The sequence below is a fragment of the Papaver somniferum genome, unplaced genomic scaffold (genome assembly GCF_003573695.1).
Source record: "Papaver somniferum cultivar HN1 unplaced genomic scaffold, ASM357369v1 unplaced-scaffold_21, whole genome shotgun sequence".
Classification (NCBI taxonomy): Eukaryota; Viridiplantae; Streptophyta; class Magnoliopsida; order Ranunculales; family Papaveraceae; genus Papaver; species Papaver somniferum.
Window position 1 is genome coordinate 8876527 of NW_020631041.1, and position 15684 is coordinate 8892210.

The 15684-nt window shown below is 39.4% G+C and overlaps 2 protein-coding genes across 3 annotated transcripts; both read right to left on the bottom strand.

Annotated features, from left to right (window-relative positions):
- Positions 1-249: 249 nt before the first annotated feature.
- LOC113339781 lies at positions 250-2693 on the bottom strand. Of its 2 annotated transcripts, XM_026585012.1 has the most exons (5): positions 2567-2693; positions 2410-2450; positions 1541-1696; positions 984-1414; positions 250-865 (listed from the first exon to the last, which is right to left on the bottom strand). In XM_026585012.1, the coding sequence occupies exons 3-5, from the start codon at positions 1667-1669 to the stop codon at positions 412-414; spliced, it is 1014 nt and encodes a 337-aa protein (XP_026440797.1). In that variant the 5' UTR covers positions 1670-1696; positions 2410-2450; positions 2567-2693; the 3' UTR covers positions 250-411. The 2 variants fall into 2 exon arrangements, with proteins under 2 accessions (XP_026440797.1, XP_026440796.1); XM_026585011.1 differs by having other exon boundaries at positions 984-1696.
- A 339-nt stretch (positions 2694-3032) lies between these two features.
- Positions 3033-14313, bottom strand: LOC113339259. The gene is made up of 16 exons (XM_026584558.1): positions 13812-14313; positions 11178-13610; positions 10338-10803; positions 9951-10179; positions 9596-9760; positions 9127-9399; positions 8780-9025; positions 7850-8221; positions 6295-7737; positions 5479-5904; positions 5103-5326; positions 4581-4714; positions 4208-4456; positions 3946-4124; positions 3543-3778; positions 3033-3462 (listed from the first exon to the last, which is right to left on the bottom strand). Exons 1-15 carry the CDS (start codon positions 14230-14232, stop codon positions 3674-3676), a joined length of 7365 nt encoding a protein of 2454 aa, XP_026440343.1. The 5' UTR covers positions 14233-14313; the 3' UTR covers positions 3033-3462; positions 3543-3673.
- Between the last annotated feature and the right edge of the window lie 1371 nt (positions 14314-15684).

The window sequence follows — 15684 nt, forward strand, 5'->3', positions numbered from 1 at the left end:
TTTTAACTCCTGCAGGGTCTAAACTTCAGCTATGTTGTTAAAGGCTAGCTCCTAGGCGCACGAGGCGGAAAGTGTGCGCCTCACCAATAAAGTGCCCAAGGCACAAAAGGCGTGAAGCTGAGTATTTTTCTGGGCGCCTTAGGCGCGCCTAGGTGCTAGGCTAGACGAAGGGCCTGGCGCCTCGCCTAGCACCTCACCCAACATAGGTCAGAAGTACGAGTCCCTGACTTTTCCGGAAGCCATGTTTTGTTAATTCAAGACTTAATTCATGGATCTCAGACATCTGCCAATTGATCACCTTAAGAAGACTACACCTAAAAAATGGCCAGCTTTACATGGAAGTTCCATAAAATGAACTACTCATTTTTGGTTGATTATTTTAGCCGTACAACAGAATTCTCATGAAACAATTTACAATCTGGGTAACAACCATCCAATAGTCCAACCAAGGAGCAATCCTGCACTCACAAGACCTAACCCAACTGCAAAAGCAACTGCATTCTTAGTAATAATGTCATATATCATCTGCTTATCCTCCTCCTCCGTTGCTTTATGCTTGCGATTTCTTCCTTTCTGACAGTTGAAAGGTAAAACCACTGGAGAGGGTGTTCTCGAGGTTGATTGGTCTACTTGACTTTTGTTGGAAATGGTCGACTCCAGTTGAAGCAGTTGGATCCATTGATTATATGCGAAGAGATCTGAAGCTTGCTTGAAAATGAGCTCAATTATCGGATCCTTCTCGCTGCTCGCTTTCTTTCTTGCCTTTTCCGCTTCCCTTGCCCTGGTTTGGGAATGTCGTAGTGCTTCCATTAGCTGCTCCTTACTTTGTTCGGTCTCGTGGTTTATCACGTAATTGTCAATTGTGCTGCGTATTGGAAACATGTGCATGTTAACTAAAAGTATACCGCTACGTATCTAAATTCCAATCAATGAAATTAACGATGGCAGTCTATGGATGTCGAGTAATAGACCATAAACAATACCTGAATGGTTTGTTGGTGTTTTCACCAGAGACTCCACAAGATAGCCCAGCATGAGCTACCTGATATGGTCTTGGAGTAAAGAGTTCATCCATGCAAAACTTATCAGCAGAAAACGAGCACTTTCTAGCATTCCTGTTTTGGGCAGGAGGTAGATCGCAGTTCTCGATATGCTCTAGTGACTTTTGCGCAACCAAGAAAGCCAACTCGTCTTTATCTGCCCTGCGCCACCAAGGCTCCGTCTTCCCACATTGAATCTTTGGATCCAAAGAGGATCCTTTACTTATACAGGTGAAAGATCGGGTTCTGTCTTTTTCCGGGTCTTCAAAATATTTTAGGGTCTCGCTTACCTCCTTTGCTCTCAAGAGTTCAAGTTCAGTCTCCAATGGATTTAACTGCTCAAAGTTGAAATCCTTTTCGTACGCAGAGTTGGGCTGCAGATGTAGCCACCATTTTGTGTCAGTTGATAAATTGGAGTTTGACAATTTTAACCCATGAGGCATGAACCCTGCAACACGAGGATCGAACAGATTTTGTCCATCACTTGTTCCTGCACTAACCTGTGATTTTGATGCTGACGCTGATGATGAAGAGCAACAAGCCAACTTTGGAGCTCTTTTAGCATCCTCTTGTACGAAATAGTGATTTGCTGCATGTTGCCAAGCTGCCCTTGCTTCTACTGCCGCCATTATTCTCTCATTCTGCGGAACATTTCACTGCAATAAAAGAAATTGTTATAGCGAACGACACTTTTAATGAATGCTTTATTTTAATCACATTTTATCCTATTATTCTGTCCCTTCCTACTACACTCTAAGACATAGATTCCTCACAGTACTCCAACATTTCTTCATGAGACATTAGTGTAAAGCTAAACAAGTGCAAAAATGCTTTGTGGGCAGTGTCGACGTCCCCTTTTAGCATGTGGCTCACTGGATCTAAGCTCTTAGATAAAAAAATTTGCTCACTTGGAAAGAAATAAGCAATACCCAAAATCTATGACAGTCTTCAACTTCAACACAAACTATATGGTATCAGAAGGTAGTCCAAATGTAGAACCTTAAGCTATTCCAAAGGTGGAAATGGTTTTCTTAAACACAAATTTTTTCGGCTTTTAACATGTTGCAGCTTCAATTCACATACTCAGAGTTCCCATTTCATAATCACAGAAAACAACACCAAACCCAATCTCAAATCCACTATAATCAACCAGCTCTAAATGTCTCAAAAACCTAATTTGAGTCATATATCAAAATATACATGTTATGCTGCAAACCACTAAAATTGAAGGCATAACAAACAGAACCATGTCATAGATTACTCAAAAAACAATCAATCATAGAAGTAACAATCCAATGACTCAATCAAAATGAACAACAACTGGAAGATGTAAAAGTTGGAAAAATCACAAGAAAGATAAGAGATATACCTGATTGAAGTGGAGATCAGTTGCAACTTCTTCAATGGAAACTGAAAAGAAAACAACAAATGGATAAAACCAGATATATTTTAATACTAGTCCATAGTAATAATAGAGAACTTGGGGCTTGAAATCTATGGAAAATTACTAGAGTTGAGACAGGAACCTGTAACTGAGAAAGACTGGACACTTAGACAGCATGTTAGACTAGATTACTCATTCACTACTCTTTGGATTTTTGTCTCCTTTTTTCTTCTTTTGGATCTTTCTGTGCATCTTTTTTTGGGAGAAGGTTATCTAGTGCTAAACTCCAGATTCTCTTTCTTTAGAGTTTTCTATGCTCTGGTAGGGTGTGTTCATGCCAGGTGGAGGATCTCATTTTTGATGTGTCACCAATATTTTGTTTCTTTTCAGCACTGTGCAAAAATAAGCATTGCTTTGGCTTTGGCTTCAAGCCCTCAAGGCCTGGTGCATTATCCAGAGGTCCCCATACTGACAGTAACTTGAGCTTTTAAAAGGTCTGGATGGGGATGGGGATGGGGATGGCAATGTGATTCCTATCCCCACCCATACCTGTCAGGGTTGTAATAGAAACTGGTAAAAGTATGATGCAGATAAGAGTGAGCATAAAGTTTATGGAGCTATATCAACTTTGTTACAAATCAAAGTAGTAGATGATTAGAATAAATTGAATTTACATTTCAAAATTATGATACAGAATCAGAAAATGAAATAATCTCAGCAGAACAGGAGGGGTTGGTGTAGTAGACAAATGTTGGCGCAACTTTAAGGAAGACTAGGTTTAAGGAAGCAACTGGTATAAGTTAGTTGTTGAAGAAAATGTTAGCAGGGAGTTGGCCGCCTTCAAGGTTTTTCTCTCAAAGTGGCTTCCAATGATGGAGCAGCAAAAACGAACAGTGTTGAAGACTAGGTTTCCGTTTACCAGGGATTGAACAAGTATATACTGTACAAGGTAGAATTGTGCTGATCTAGGGCAAATGCATTTCCAGAGACTAGCACACCGCATTATGTTGGCCGATGAAGCAGCTATAACTGACAATCCTGTAATCAGACAACTATCTATTAAGAACGTGAATAAGATACTCATGGATGGATGGAAACAGCAAAGTCAAAAAAAATACCAAAATTTTGCCAATTAAGCCGTCTGCAGCTGTATCTAATAACAAAATCATACAGCTCTGGAGTTGTGGGCTTCTTGGGTACCTCCATAAAAGAAACTAATGAATTAAGATCGTCTCATATCTATCCTTCTTCACGTTCTGTACTGCATGTCTTTGAGTTGGATAAGCTTTACGGTGCCATCCCCGCCACATGTCAGAAACCCATGAGGAAGGACTTGGAAATCAGTGACAGCATCCTGCACAATGTTTAATAACTTATGAGATCAAGTCATTTGAAGCTATTAGCAACTTGCTACCTTGAAAAATCAGCTTATTTATGTTGGCATTATAAATTTTTTCTCTTTTATGTTAGACTGAAACACAACCCTAAAGCTTAACGTGAGAATTGACAAAAGTTTTATACCTGAACAACTCCACCAAATCCCCTGGAGCTCGGTTGTAAAAATGTGTGTTTCTCATGCAATTTTGGCCAGTGGAAAACTAGCTCAGATCGTTTTGCATCCCAGAGTTTAACATCACCATCTTTGCTTCCTGTTAAGAACAAGCTGGTGTGCGGAATGGTAGCTACCCTGGTAATACTTCCTAAACACACAAGTGACTTCAAATGATTAAAAGCAAACTCAAAACATTAGCTATCTTTCCCATATTAAGGTGGCAGGTTTTACCTAGGTGAGCCTTGGGTATATACCACAGCATTCCATTACTATGTTCCCCAACTTGGTTTGAAGTCTCTGATCTTGCGTAGTGTGTCGGGGATTCAGCAACGTTTGAATTTCTCTGCCTCGCCTTTCCAGTTGCAATGAAACGGAAGTCATGCAGACCAACGTCACCATTTTTCCCACCAGTTACGATAATTGGAGAAATAGAACCACTTCCGATGTCATTGTCAAACACAGAGATCGAACATGCACCACCTTCGAACATGAACCAGTTCCGATAATGAACATTTATAAGAACAGAAAAAGAAGATAACGGTAGTAACATTATGAAGCAAAAATCACATATTTAGTGTCCGGTAATAAGGAAGAGAAAGAATACCTTCATGACATACAAGCGAAGCTTGCGAGGTGGCAGGTGGAGCCAATGTATCCCATATAACTACGTTAGCACCATTCGAACTATACCCTGCTGCAGCAATGACTGATCCACTCCCAGCTACATATGTGACATCCCTACAACAAATGTGCAATCCTTAAAAACACCATATCACAAACTAAAATAAAATTTATCCAACGGAATCATGGAGCAGAGAAATGAATGAAGAATGAAACTCAAAAATTCTAATTTATGGGCCGTTTCTTGGAAGTTTGAACATCACAATCCTGTGAGTAGTATGTTCACTTTTCAAGGTCATTATACATCACAGAATCCAGGGAAAGGGACCTTATGTGATGATACTGAAGATCCAATTTTTTGTTCAGTTACTATGGCCCATGAATTACCTGAATCGCCTAAATCATTTACTGTCGGAAACTGAAGACATGAACTTAGTTTTTTATTGACGAGATAAGGTGTTTAACTCATATCATGCTCTCAAGCTTTCCTACACAGAATACTTACGATGCATAATTGTCAAAGCAGATAGATGATTCTGTTGGGCAGATGTTACTCCTTCCCCCAACCTCAAGTTGCCACGTGCATACGGTGCCATCAAAAGCAGCGGTAACAAATCTATGTCCATAGTGGTCAAACTTCAACGATGATATTGAGGCAAGTGCATATGGTGGTGGTACATTTGCAGCAGGAAGAACACCGTAGGTTGCACTAGCTCTCTCTTTGCCAAACTGCACAAAAGAAATCTCAGAGCTAAAGCACCGCAGGTAATTATAATTGATGACTATCAACAATTCAACATGAGCCAGAATTAGATGTATTTTAAGAACAGAAGCATGAATCTTATTTTCATTTCATTATTATGAACTTCCGATTTGCATACCTCCCAAAGGTAGATATGTGTATTGCTGGATCCAGCCAAGAATAATGGCCTTGAAGGGTGACTACAAAGAGCCCGCGAGCTAATGTTTCCAACTGTTGCCGGTGGGTCGGCAAACTCCTCAAACTCTTGTTGTGTACCCCAACCTAATCCAGAAGCACCCATACCAGCATAACCTGGAATTCCAAATGCTCCACCACCAGTCATATCTCTCCCTGGTCTTGCCAAAGAACCCAAGCCGACAGTTGCTCCGCCCAAGCCAAGATGTTTTCCCTTTTCACTACCAAGTCCGATGCCGGGAGAAACAAATGTTGGGACTGGTGTACATTCAGTCCCAGCCCACCCATTCTTAGGCCAGTCAGACTCTGACCAGATATAGTCTGCCTGATCTCTGGATTGTTCGTCTCTCGAGTTGAGAAAAATTATTCCCTGGAAAGAAGAAATTTAACATCAAATACTATACAGTTGCAAAAATACATTATCATAATATCTACCCTTTGCAAAACTATCTATTTCTTTGCTGGAACGCCTTACTGCAGTGTATATAGGCAGTTTAGAATAGTTTATCGCTCTAGCAAACTTAGGACGATAGAGTCCCTAAATTTAGATCAATATAAGTTCCTTTTACTAATATATCTTTCATGTTATATATTCTAGAAACAACATATGCTAGAAGTACACAACTTTCCAGATCTCATAAGCGGATGATGCAGTTCTAATTTTATGGTAGTATGACTGGAAAACTCCCAAGTGAATAAGCAGATAAGCATTAGAGTCAGATGGTTATAAGACGAGGTTGAGAGTGCAGTGAGGACTAACCTTTCGATTGCTAGCCACTGCAATTTGCTGTCGATCAATAGAGTTTATGCACATTGCCTCTAGAAGCTGCCCATTTTTCTTATAAATCTCCATTGGTTTCAGAAACTTTGTGACCTCCTTAATAGGAGCGGAATCTTTACGTCTGGAATCGTGTAAAGTAAGGTTTTCTTGTGACCCATGGGTACCATTCGCAGTATTACTGCTAACTTCTTGATCGTTCTTCGAAGTTTCACCATTTTCAATCTTACTGCCGCTGCCTTTATCTATACCACTCCAACCTTTAGAGGAATTCTGGCTAATAGATTGCAACCACCATATTTTCTCTTGTTCTAAACCTTCACGTATCTCTTTAGGGCTAGCAGAGAATTTCCATAAAATTTCAATCAACGAAGCTCCATCTTCTTTATTAAGTAGTTGCAAGATATCATTTCCCTGATTGAGATGATTGATCAAGGGTCCAGGTGCAGATTGATTCGGTTGCTCTAACCATAAAACAGTTGGTATGGGCATACCTTTTTGTACCTTTAGTCTTAAGAGTGATGCAAGCTGTTTAATATGAGATGAGGAAACACGTGCAACCGTTCTCTTCAGTAATCTAGACAAAAATAATGGGACATTTTTGATCTGTTCCAACGTGTTGCGCCCATCAGATTCAGTACTTCCACGGCTAGATGTTGACAACGAAACTCCAATGTGAGGATTACCATCTTCCACACCATTGAATATTGATTTTAGCTGATCGTTGGTAAACCTGGCCAAAAGTCTCCACAGACAAGCCCCGATAATCTTCCATCTTTCTTCTTCTGGTAGAGGAAATATTGCCTGTCCCGCTTGTTCATGTTTCAGTATCTGTCCCTCAGGATTTTCTACCCGTTTTTCTGAATCACGAGTCATTATCTCTACCCTTTGCTGGAAAATCTTTCTCAGACTAGCCACATCAATTTCTGAAGGAGTGTGGCCATCAGAATATGCCACCAGTATAGGATAAACAATCAGAGTGAGATATTTCAAATTTCTTTGAAGCCACGCTGAAGCAAAAAGCACATAATATTCTAGAAGATCAATGGGTGTAAAGGTTTTAAGATTTTTTGGACCGAAGCTAGAAGAATAAAGTTTCATAATCTTTCTTAAATTCCTTAGGGGGTGTAGGAGGTGTTGCATATCAGTATCCCAACCCTGTAACTCACTAGAGATATAAGTGCTGAGCCTATCGAGCTCTGAGGAACTTGAATTCATAGGAAAGGAAGTAATACTGCATCGCATGATATACAGGGCGTATAAATGAGATACATCTTCAGTTGCCTTGAGAAACGTCTGAGGAAGAGGAGGTTGAAGAAGGAAACGGCCTTCACTATCGATCTGAGGTTCTTGTTGAGATATGTGGTTATGTAACATATGGTGCCCGATAAATGACAACCCATCATTGCACGAATAGATCAAGATCTGTTCAAACAAAAAGTAACTAATTACTAAGAGAGAAACTGGGTGAAGTTGGTTAAACACAGCAAATCGAAGTAAACGTGAATAATGAATCTGGATAAAGGGATCACAATACCATGTTAATCAGATCGGCGGGATTCAACAGAAACTTGCGTTCGAAAGTTGCGAGTATCAGGTTTAGGTTGTGCTGGAATTTCTCAACTGACAAGTCAGACTTGTAAGTCTCACACTCACTGCTCGTTAAAACGGTGCTTTGCCAGCTAGGATGCTCCATCATCAATTTTGAGATATATTGCACAGCCATATCCAATTTAATGTTAGACTCTAAATTCAAAGCCACGTCTACTGACATCCAATTAGAGGAATCATTTGAGGGTGTCTTCAATACTCCAGGAAGAATTCCAGGCTTCTCAATGTCTGAGTTGCTTCCTTGATACACACCCTCGGAAATATATGAAGACGATGAAAGGCACTCCAGTGCGTCAAGCTGAAAAGAAGATAAGAGTAACCGACAAGGAACTTCGAACCAAAATTTTTCAAAAAAAAAAATAATGGAAACATAAAGGTAAGATAACTTGAACACAACTGCTAAAGGCAGGACTAGTATTGCTTGGGGCAGGTACCAATCTATATGAAACAAAATAATTTTGACCATTGGATTTCTGGATTGGTAAACTCCCTAGCAATACTGGTACCCGCCTTTAGCAATCATGAACTTGTACCCCAGTAAGTAACAATGTAATTTGATTTTTTTAGGAACCAATGCAAAAATTCTTGATTTCACATAAATAGATAACAGCCAACATGACATGTATACGGACAAGCTATTCTAATTTAACGCCGTAACAATTAACAACTACTCCCTCCATTTCAGGAAAAGCGATGCTTTTACTTTTTCAATTTGGCCTAATTTTAGGCAAAAATGAAAAAAGTGAAAATATCACTTTTCCTGAAACGGAGGTAGTATAACTTTTATCTATGGTGAACAAGAAGTAAATTACAACTACAGAATATATTTGGATGATGAAAAAGAAAAGAAACTTACAGGAAGTCCGCATCTGTTTAAGGCAGTTGAGGTCATTAATGTAGCCCACCGAGACAGTAATGCAGCTGATGATTCCCCAACAAAATTCTTCATGCTATTTTTCGTAGTTAGCATTTGGCAGTATTGACCAACTTTAGGGTCTAAGAAAGCAGTTCGGTTGGATGGGAGAATTGACTGGTCAGCCAATGAATCACATTGGAGGTCAAGAAACTTCAGAAAGGATTGCGAGTAATTCCCTGAAGTCCACTGAAAATGTATTACAGCTACCATTAGAATGACAAAGGGCGCTGCAGACATGATACAGTGACACTTAAAACATTTATAAATTTAACACATCGTACACACACCTCAAGAATGCTTGCTAACCAGTAGTCTCCTTTCTCAGTTGCAGCTGGAAGCAGAATCTTCGATATAAGATGCTGCTCTAGGGCCCCTCCGTACCCCTCCAGAAGACGACATATTACAAGTGCAAGCTGCTCGTCCCCAAGGGTCTTAGCACAGATGGAGATGGCAGAAATAGGATCACCGCCAAGCAGAAAAAAAGCAGTTGCAAGCTCCAGCTGATGTTTTCCCATCAGAACATAAGCATTCTTCAATGCAGCTGCCTTGTGTGTTTCCTCCTGCAAATGGATGGAGATTAGTCCTCAATAGAAATGTGGTAGACACTAATGGTCCAAACACTCAAATGGAATCACAATACCAAAATAACATACATATCTGTGAAATGGTGGTGTACTTCCATTGTAGTGTTATATTTCTCTAATTTCGTTGCAATAGACCCGTTTTTGGTAAACAGAGTTATTTAGAAAAACGTACCTGGAAATTGCGTGAAAGAAATGCAACCAAGGGTTTATCCCTTTCATCTTTGCTAACTTTGAATAGTCCGGCCAAAACTTGCACTCTATTCAGTGCTATGTATAGGAGTGCAGAATCCTTTGGATCTCTCTTCTTTAGAAATTGCAATCTAGCAAGCTTCTCCATCTACATGTTCAAGTACCCTGTGTCAGAAAAGAAAGAATGCTCCAGTAATACTGCAAATTCTTACTGTAGTTTCTCAATTCAATTGTTAGTGGATTAATACTCATGGTGGTTTCATAAAACACGATCCCAGCACAGTACAAGATAATTTCTGCAGAGCTGGAAAAAAGGTGATCAGAAGATTAGGAATTACCCTTGATCGCAGTTGCGCTACATCAGTAAACCAAAAGCCAGCACCTAATTTCCGTAAATCCATCCATGATGGTTCATTGGACACAACAGAATTCAATAGACTTTCTTGACAATCAGAATGGAAAGCCCACGCAATCAACCCAGAGTCTATAACTAACTCATCCATAGAGGGCAGTCTACCTAATCTCCGGAGGAAACATAGTTGCTGAAACCTCACAGGAACCCAGAACCTTGGGGAAAACAATAAAAGAAATCATCAGTATGCGAAGAATATATCGATTATTGGCATAAAAGTCCTGGATAATCATGGTGTAATCTTTTAAAAACTGAAATTAAGACCTTATTAGGAAGTTTAAAATCACATAATCAACTCAATTTTACAAATTACCTTCTTGCAGGTTCGTCAAGACTTGCATAAGCAGAAGAACGGCTTGCATCACTGACTTCACCAAGAAGATCAATTATAGCCAACATTTCACTTTTCTCCATGTTGATGATAGCGGCTAACTCGGGGATCTTCTCTAGACTTTCAACGAATCCAGAAATTTCGGACTTTCTGGAAGTAGCACCCAGTAAATTACTAGAGGCATTGGAGTCAAAACTATAGCCTCCAATGTTCTGGGTTGAGCTTCTCTGAAACGAAGCACCAGCTGAGACCTGCGCCGCGTTCATACCCCACTGTAATCCCTTATCACTTGAATTACTAGTGGAGACAGAATCTTCGAAATATTCTGACAATGGGATCTGCGGAACGACATGGCTAAGTTTGGAGGAGTTATATCCACTCTCATTGGTAACAGCACTAAGATAGCCTACAAGATGACGCACAGCTACGAATGCACGTCTCATATCCCCTGTATAAATGTAATTTCAAGTGATAAATAGCTTGACAAAAAATATCATGAACAGATAAGATAAGAACACCTGACAAAGGACTTTAGGAAGTTTTAGTAACGATATTCAGGGTTACAAGTACTAAACTGCATTCGTAAGACTGGGATGAATTAAATGGCCTGATTTAAGTGGTGGTTTTATGTAACAAAAAACGAAAAAAAAATTACAGACGCCCAAATCTAGCAAATTCATCATATGCCTGAGCACCTTAATATTGAAGAGGTTTAACTCGGCTGCAGATAAATTACCCACAACAAACAGTCAACACTACACATTTCTGAGTAAACATGGTCTAAAAAGTCACTGTAAGAAAGGAGTAGGTCAGCTATAGTACCTGTATATAGATTCAGTAGAAGAGCTTCAGGGTGATATATAGGCAAAGATTTAGACAATTTATTAGCTACTTCTAGCAGATTGCGACCATTAGTTCCGCAAGCTAAATCAATTTTTTGTTGATCATTTTTCAGTGTTTTCTCCACAGGTAAACATTTACTGAAGAGTGAAAAGTACTTATCATGAACAACCACAGCAGTAGCCCTAGGTCCCCAAAGGAAGTCATTAGCATCTGGGAAAATACTGGCCCGAGCAATACAAGTCCAGATGTTCCTCTTCAATGTCTTCCCTGCTTTACCAAAAGCCTGGCAATGAGACTTATTCTGAGCAAATACCCGAAGCTGGTTTTTTGTGCACACCCCAAGTAATAACTGACCATCCCCGACCAGTAACCAGTTAAAAGCGACAACGATCCCATCGAAAGATACTCTATCTTCTAAGAAGAAATGCCCTGCACCTATAGTACGTACGGGTTCCCATATACACAGTGTGCTGACATTTTCCGATTGATCCACCCTGCTTATGCTTGCAATCTTCTGACCGAAAGCACCCAAAGATAGTGAATGAACTGGGCCTTGATGTGTGGAAAACATACCTACAAGCTCCCATGGTAAGCTTTCAGGTTCCGGCTCTAAAGTCGATGATTTTGAAGCAATACTTCTCCAAAGTTTCACATTACCATCAGCACAACCAGTAGCCATGTGATATGCAGCAGAACTACAACTAAAATTAAAATTTAGTTGGTCAGATGGCAAAAGATTGACCGGGCTGACAATGGCAAAGCTGGTAACTCGATCATGGCAATGAGGATCTGGTATGTTTGACGAGCAGGAATCAACAACAATGCCATATTTTTTGCCAGCAAATGTACTTGCACATCTCCACGTACCACTATCTGAAATATCTTCTCCCAACTCAATTAAATCACCACCATTGCTTGCGGAATTATCACAGTGCAGCACAATTTTCCATGAAAGAGCTAGAAATGGATTCATCCACACCCCAAACAACATGAAACTATTAGAAAGTAGAGATTTCTCACTAGTTGAACTCATCGGATTTGCAAAGATTTTGACATGTCCATCCGCATGACTATGACCAGTGAAAGGGATTGTGCACAATTTGTGACATGACGGATTATGTTCTGCAAGTGCAGAGATATTAACAATGAAGCAATCAATTCTTTCATTATGGCTCACAAGAAGAACACGTGCCTCGTCCAGAGCTAGAGGAGCCCACCATAAGCTTGAATATGTACTCGAAAAATTACGAACTAGAATTTTACTTAATATCTTCCAAGTGGGAGGAACCAGAGTCGGTATGCCCAAAGTAGAACTTGAAACACTGGAGAGCGACCACAGAAGTAGCACACCGTCGGAATCCAAGGAAGCAGCAATTCCAACATCACTACTACAAGGATGTACTGCAACCTGTAAAATATTTCCGGCATGACCATCTAAACTCAAAGACCCGTCCTTCTCATTTGATCCGGAAGTATCTAACTGTAACCATCTCATGGAATTATCAGATGACAACTGAAACAAAGAGCAAACGGTTGGAGGACCGAATAATTTACTTCTCGAGATAAAAGCTTTAACCAAATAATTTGATATTCCAGAACCCTGAAACCTACTACTACTAGCTTGAGAAGCTAGTAACTCTTGTCTCCTCCATAGAGTCACTCGTGGGAATCTCAAAGGAGAAACGTCATCAAGACAGTGCACAGCCCAGTAAGTAAGCAACATCTGAGGTCCAAATGCAACTAGCCACTCGCACTTGACAGTTGTGTCAAACTCAGAAGCATCACTTGAGAAACTCGCGTCAACTCCTCCATCTCTATCAAACATACCTCCAATGTCACTTGCCCATGTAACAAATGTATCTACCCCGAGACTACCATTCAAAGACTGGTTTATTTCAATAACAGACGTTACATGGAAAGACGGTCTCACAGTTCTCTGATCATTGAAATCTCTTACAGATTTTTTCGCACTCCTATTATCAATATCACTCCACAACCTAACGGTTCCATCTAAACAACACGTTAAAAGCACATCCCTATGTGTATCTATCCCACTCGAGGGTCTCCACTGAATCATCGAAACCGGCTGAGGATGTCGTAACTCAGTTTTCACTACCCCATTCCTCCTATCACTCTGACTTACCAATACACACTTACTCAAAAACGACGATGATGATTCATTCGAGTAATGTGCAGTCGCGACATACCCGTCCGCCGTCCAAGTCGCTGATACCAGATTTTGTGGTTGGTCTATGCTGAATTTCCAAGCTATCTCCCATGCTCTACTCTTCCTTTTCCATAACACCACCTCAGTCCCGACCGCAACTATACCATCCCCAGAACCTGTCCATTTAATCGCCTCCACCTTCGACGACTGTACAAGAACCTCACTCTGCCTCCAACAAAAACTACCTGAAGAAAAAAAAATACAACAACACCCACATTTGATGAATTAAGACCTAAAAACACTAAAATTGTCCCAATTTCTAATCAAAATACACAAATTTCAGATCCCTAATCTAATTTGAGTTTCCATCTATGTAAAGTTTCTACCTTTATTGCATTAAAACCAGAAAAATCCCCAAAATATTTGAAATTTTATAAAAATCATACCTTGATGAGATAATAAACAGATGGAATTGCCCAAAGCAACAGAGATCTCTCCATCAGACAATGGAGACCAAGCTACAGCTCCTACAACATTCTCACATTGATCATCAGAAGCTAATTCAACCAGTTGACGAAAAATTGGACCAAAATTTTTTAGGGCATCTTCAGAAGGAGAAGGAAATTGAGAAATTACAAGGAGATTTGAAATTCCATAAGAAACCCATGAAAACCCAGAGAAATCTAATAAGATATCAATTGTTGATGGGGTTGAATTGTTTGGTGATGGTGGTATAATTTCTGATTTGATCAGTGAAACTGGGAGGAATTTGACTTCTTCGTAATGATCTTTAATGTTTGGCATTGGTTTTGATTGAGTGACATTATTGAGACTACTACTGCTACTCCAACTGGTAGTTGTTCTCATGGTTTTACGGTGGTGGTGGTGAATCTGGTGATGAGAGGAGGAGGAGGAGAGGAAGATGGTGGTGGAGTAGTTTTAGACTCTAGTTATTTACTCCTGTTGTTGAAGTTTAACTCGGACTCTGGTTTTCTACTAGTTAAACCACTCTTTTGGATGAGGGCACCGCCAACAAAAGCCATATTTTCACTTTTTCAATCTGTTCTGATATCACTTTTTTTTTTAAGACGGGAGAGGTAGTATCTGACTTGCTGTCAGACTAGTATTACAATCTGGTTCACCATGCAAATTTTAGATCACCAGACCCAATATACACGGTCCAACGTTTAAAACTTATTACTCCTGTGAACATGATAACACGCCAAGGATTCCTAACGTTTGAATTTAGTATCAATCACATTATCCTAGGAACATATTCTATGCACTATTATGAACTTCTCATAAAAGGTTAACATTAACAACCGAAGTAATCTGATAAAGATATATCTAACTGAATCTCATTAATTTGGAAGAATCCACGTACATTGTTCTCCTTGTAAGGGACTGACCATTGGAATCTTTTGATTATACACACAGATAGAGGTTTGAGAGACTGTGTTAAGGGGAATTGTAAAGAAGGCATTCTAGGGTTTTGACTTAGGCTTTATTTTGCTACAAAAAAACAGGTGCGGTTAATAGACCACAACACCGAAAACTGGATCACCCATTTCATACTTCCAGTTTTGTTTTAAAAAACGGGATGGCATTAAATAAGAAAAAGTAGGTTAATCATTCACAATTACCATATATGCTAAGTTCATATTTATCAATTGTCACACGAATTTAGCAAATTTTCAAATAAACTTAGCGAGAATTAAAACTGCACGAGAAACTAGTCTTTAAAAGATGGGACATGTTTTAAAATTTTGATGTGAATTTCTTTTCAAAAACAATAATTTTAAAGATCATTGTTTTTAATATTTTCACCACTAGCTGCATGAAAATTAGTTATAGTCTTGATGGTGTATGTATGTAAAAAAGAATGGTTAAATCTCGTTTTCCAACATTACTCAACTGACTCCGAAGAGCAATAACCTGATTTTTTAAGCTTGTTTCTAAGAACAACCAAATCTCACGAGCTGAACATCTCCATAAACTTTGTCCATAAATGTAGACTTCAAACAACTTGCAACAAAGCGATCAACCTGTAGACAATAGACTCATCTAGGGTCAGTACTAGCAACTCCATCTACAAATATTGTCCATGGCGCTTCTTCAATTTATTCATCAACAAAACCAAAAAGATTCGTGAAGATCAAAATAGACTCAAACTGATCTATCTACAACAAGTAATTATCACCAGCAAGTTTTGTTAAAACAAAATTAGAAATATTTGTGAAAGGCAAAGAAAAATTCACAGAAGAACCAGGTTGAGTAGTATGATGAACATCAGAAGGATTTGATGTGATTTTTGGGTAA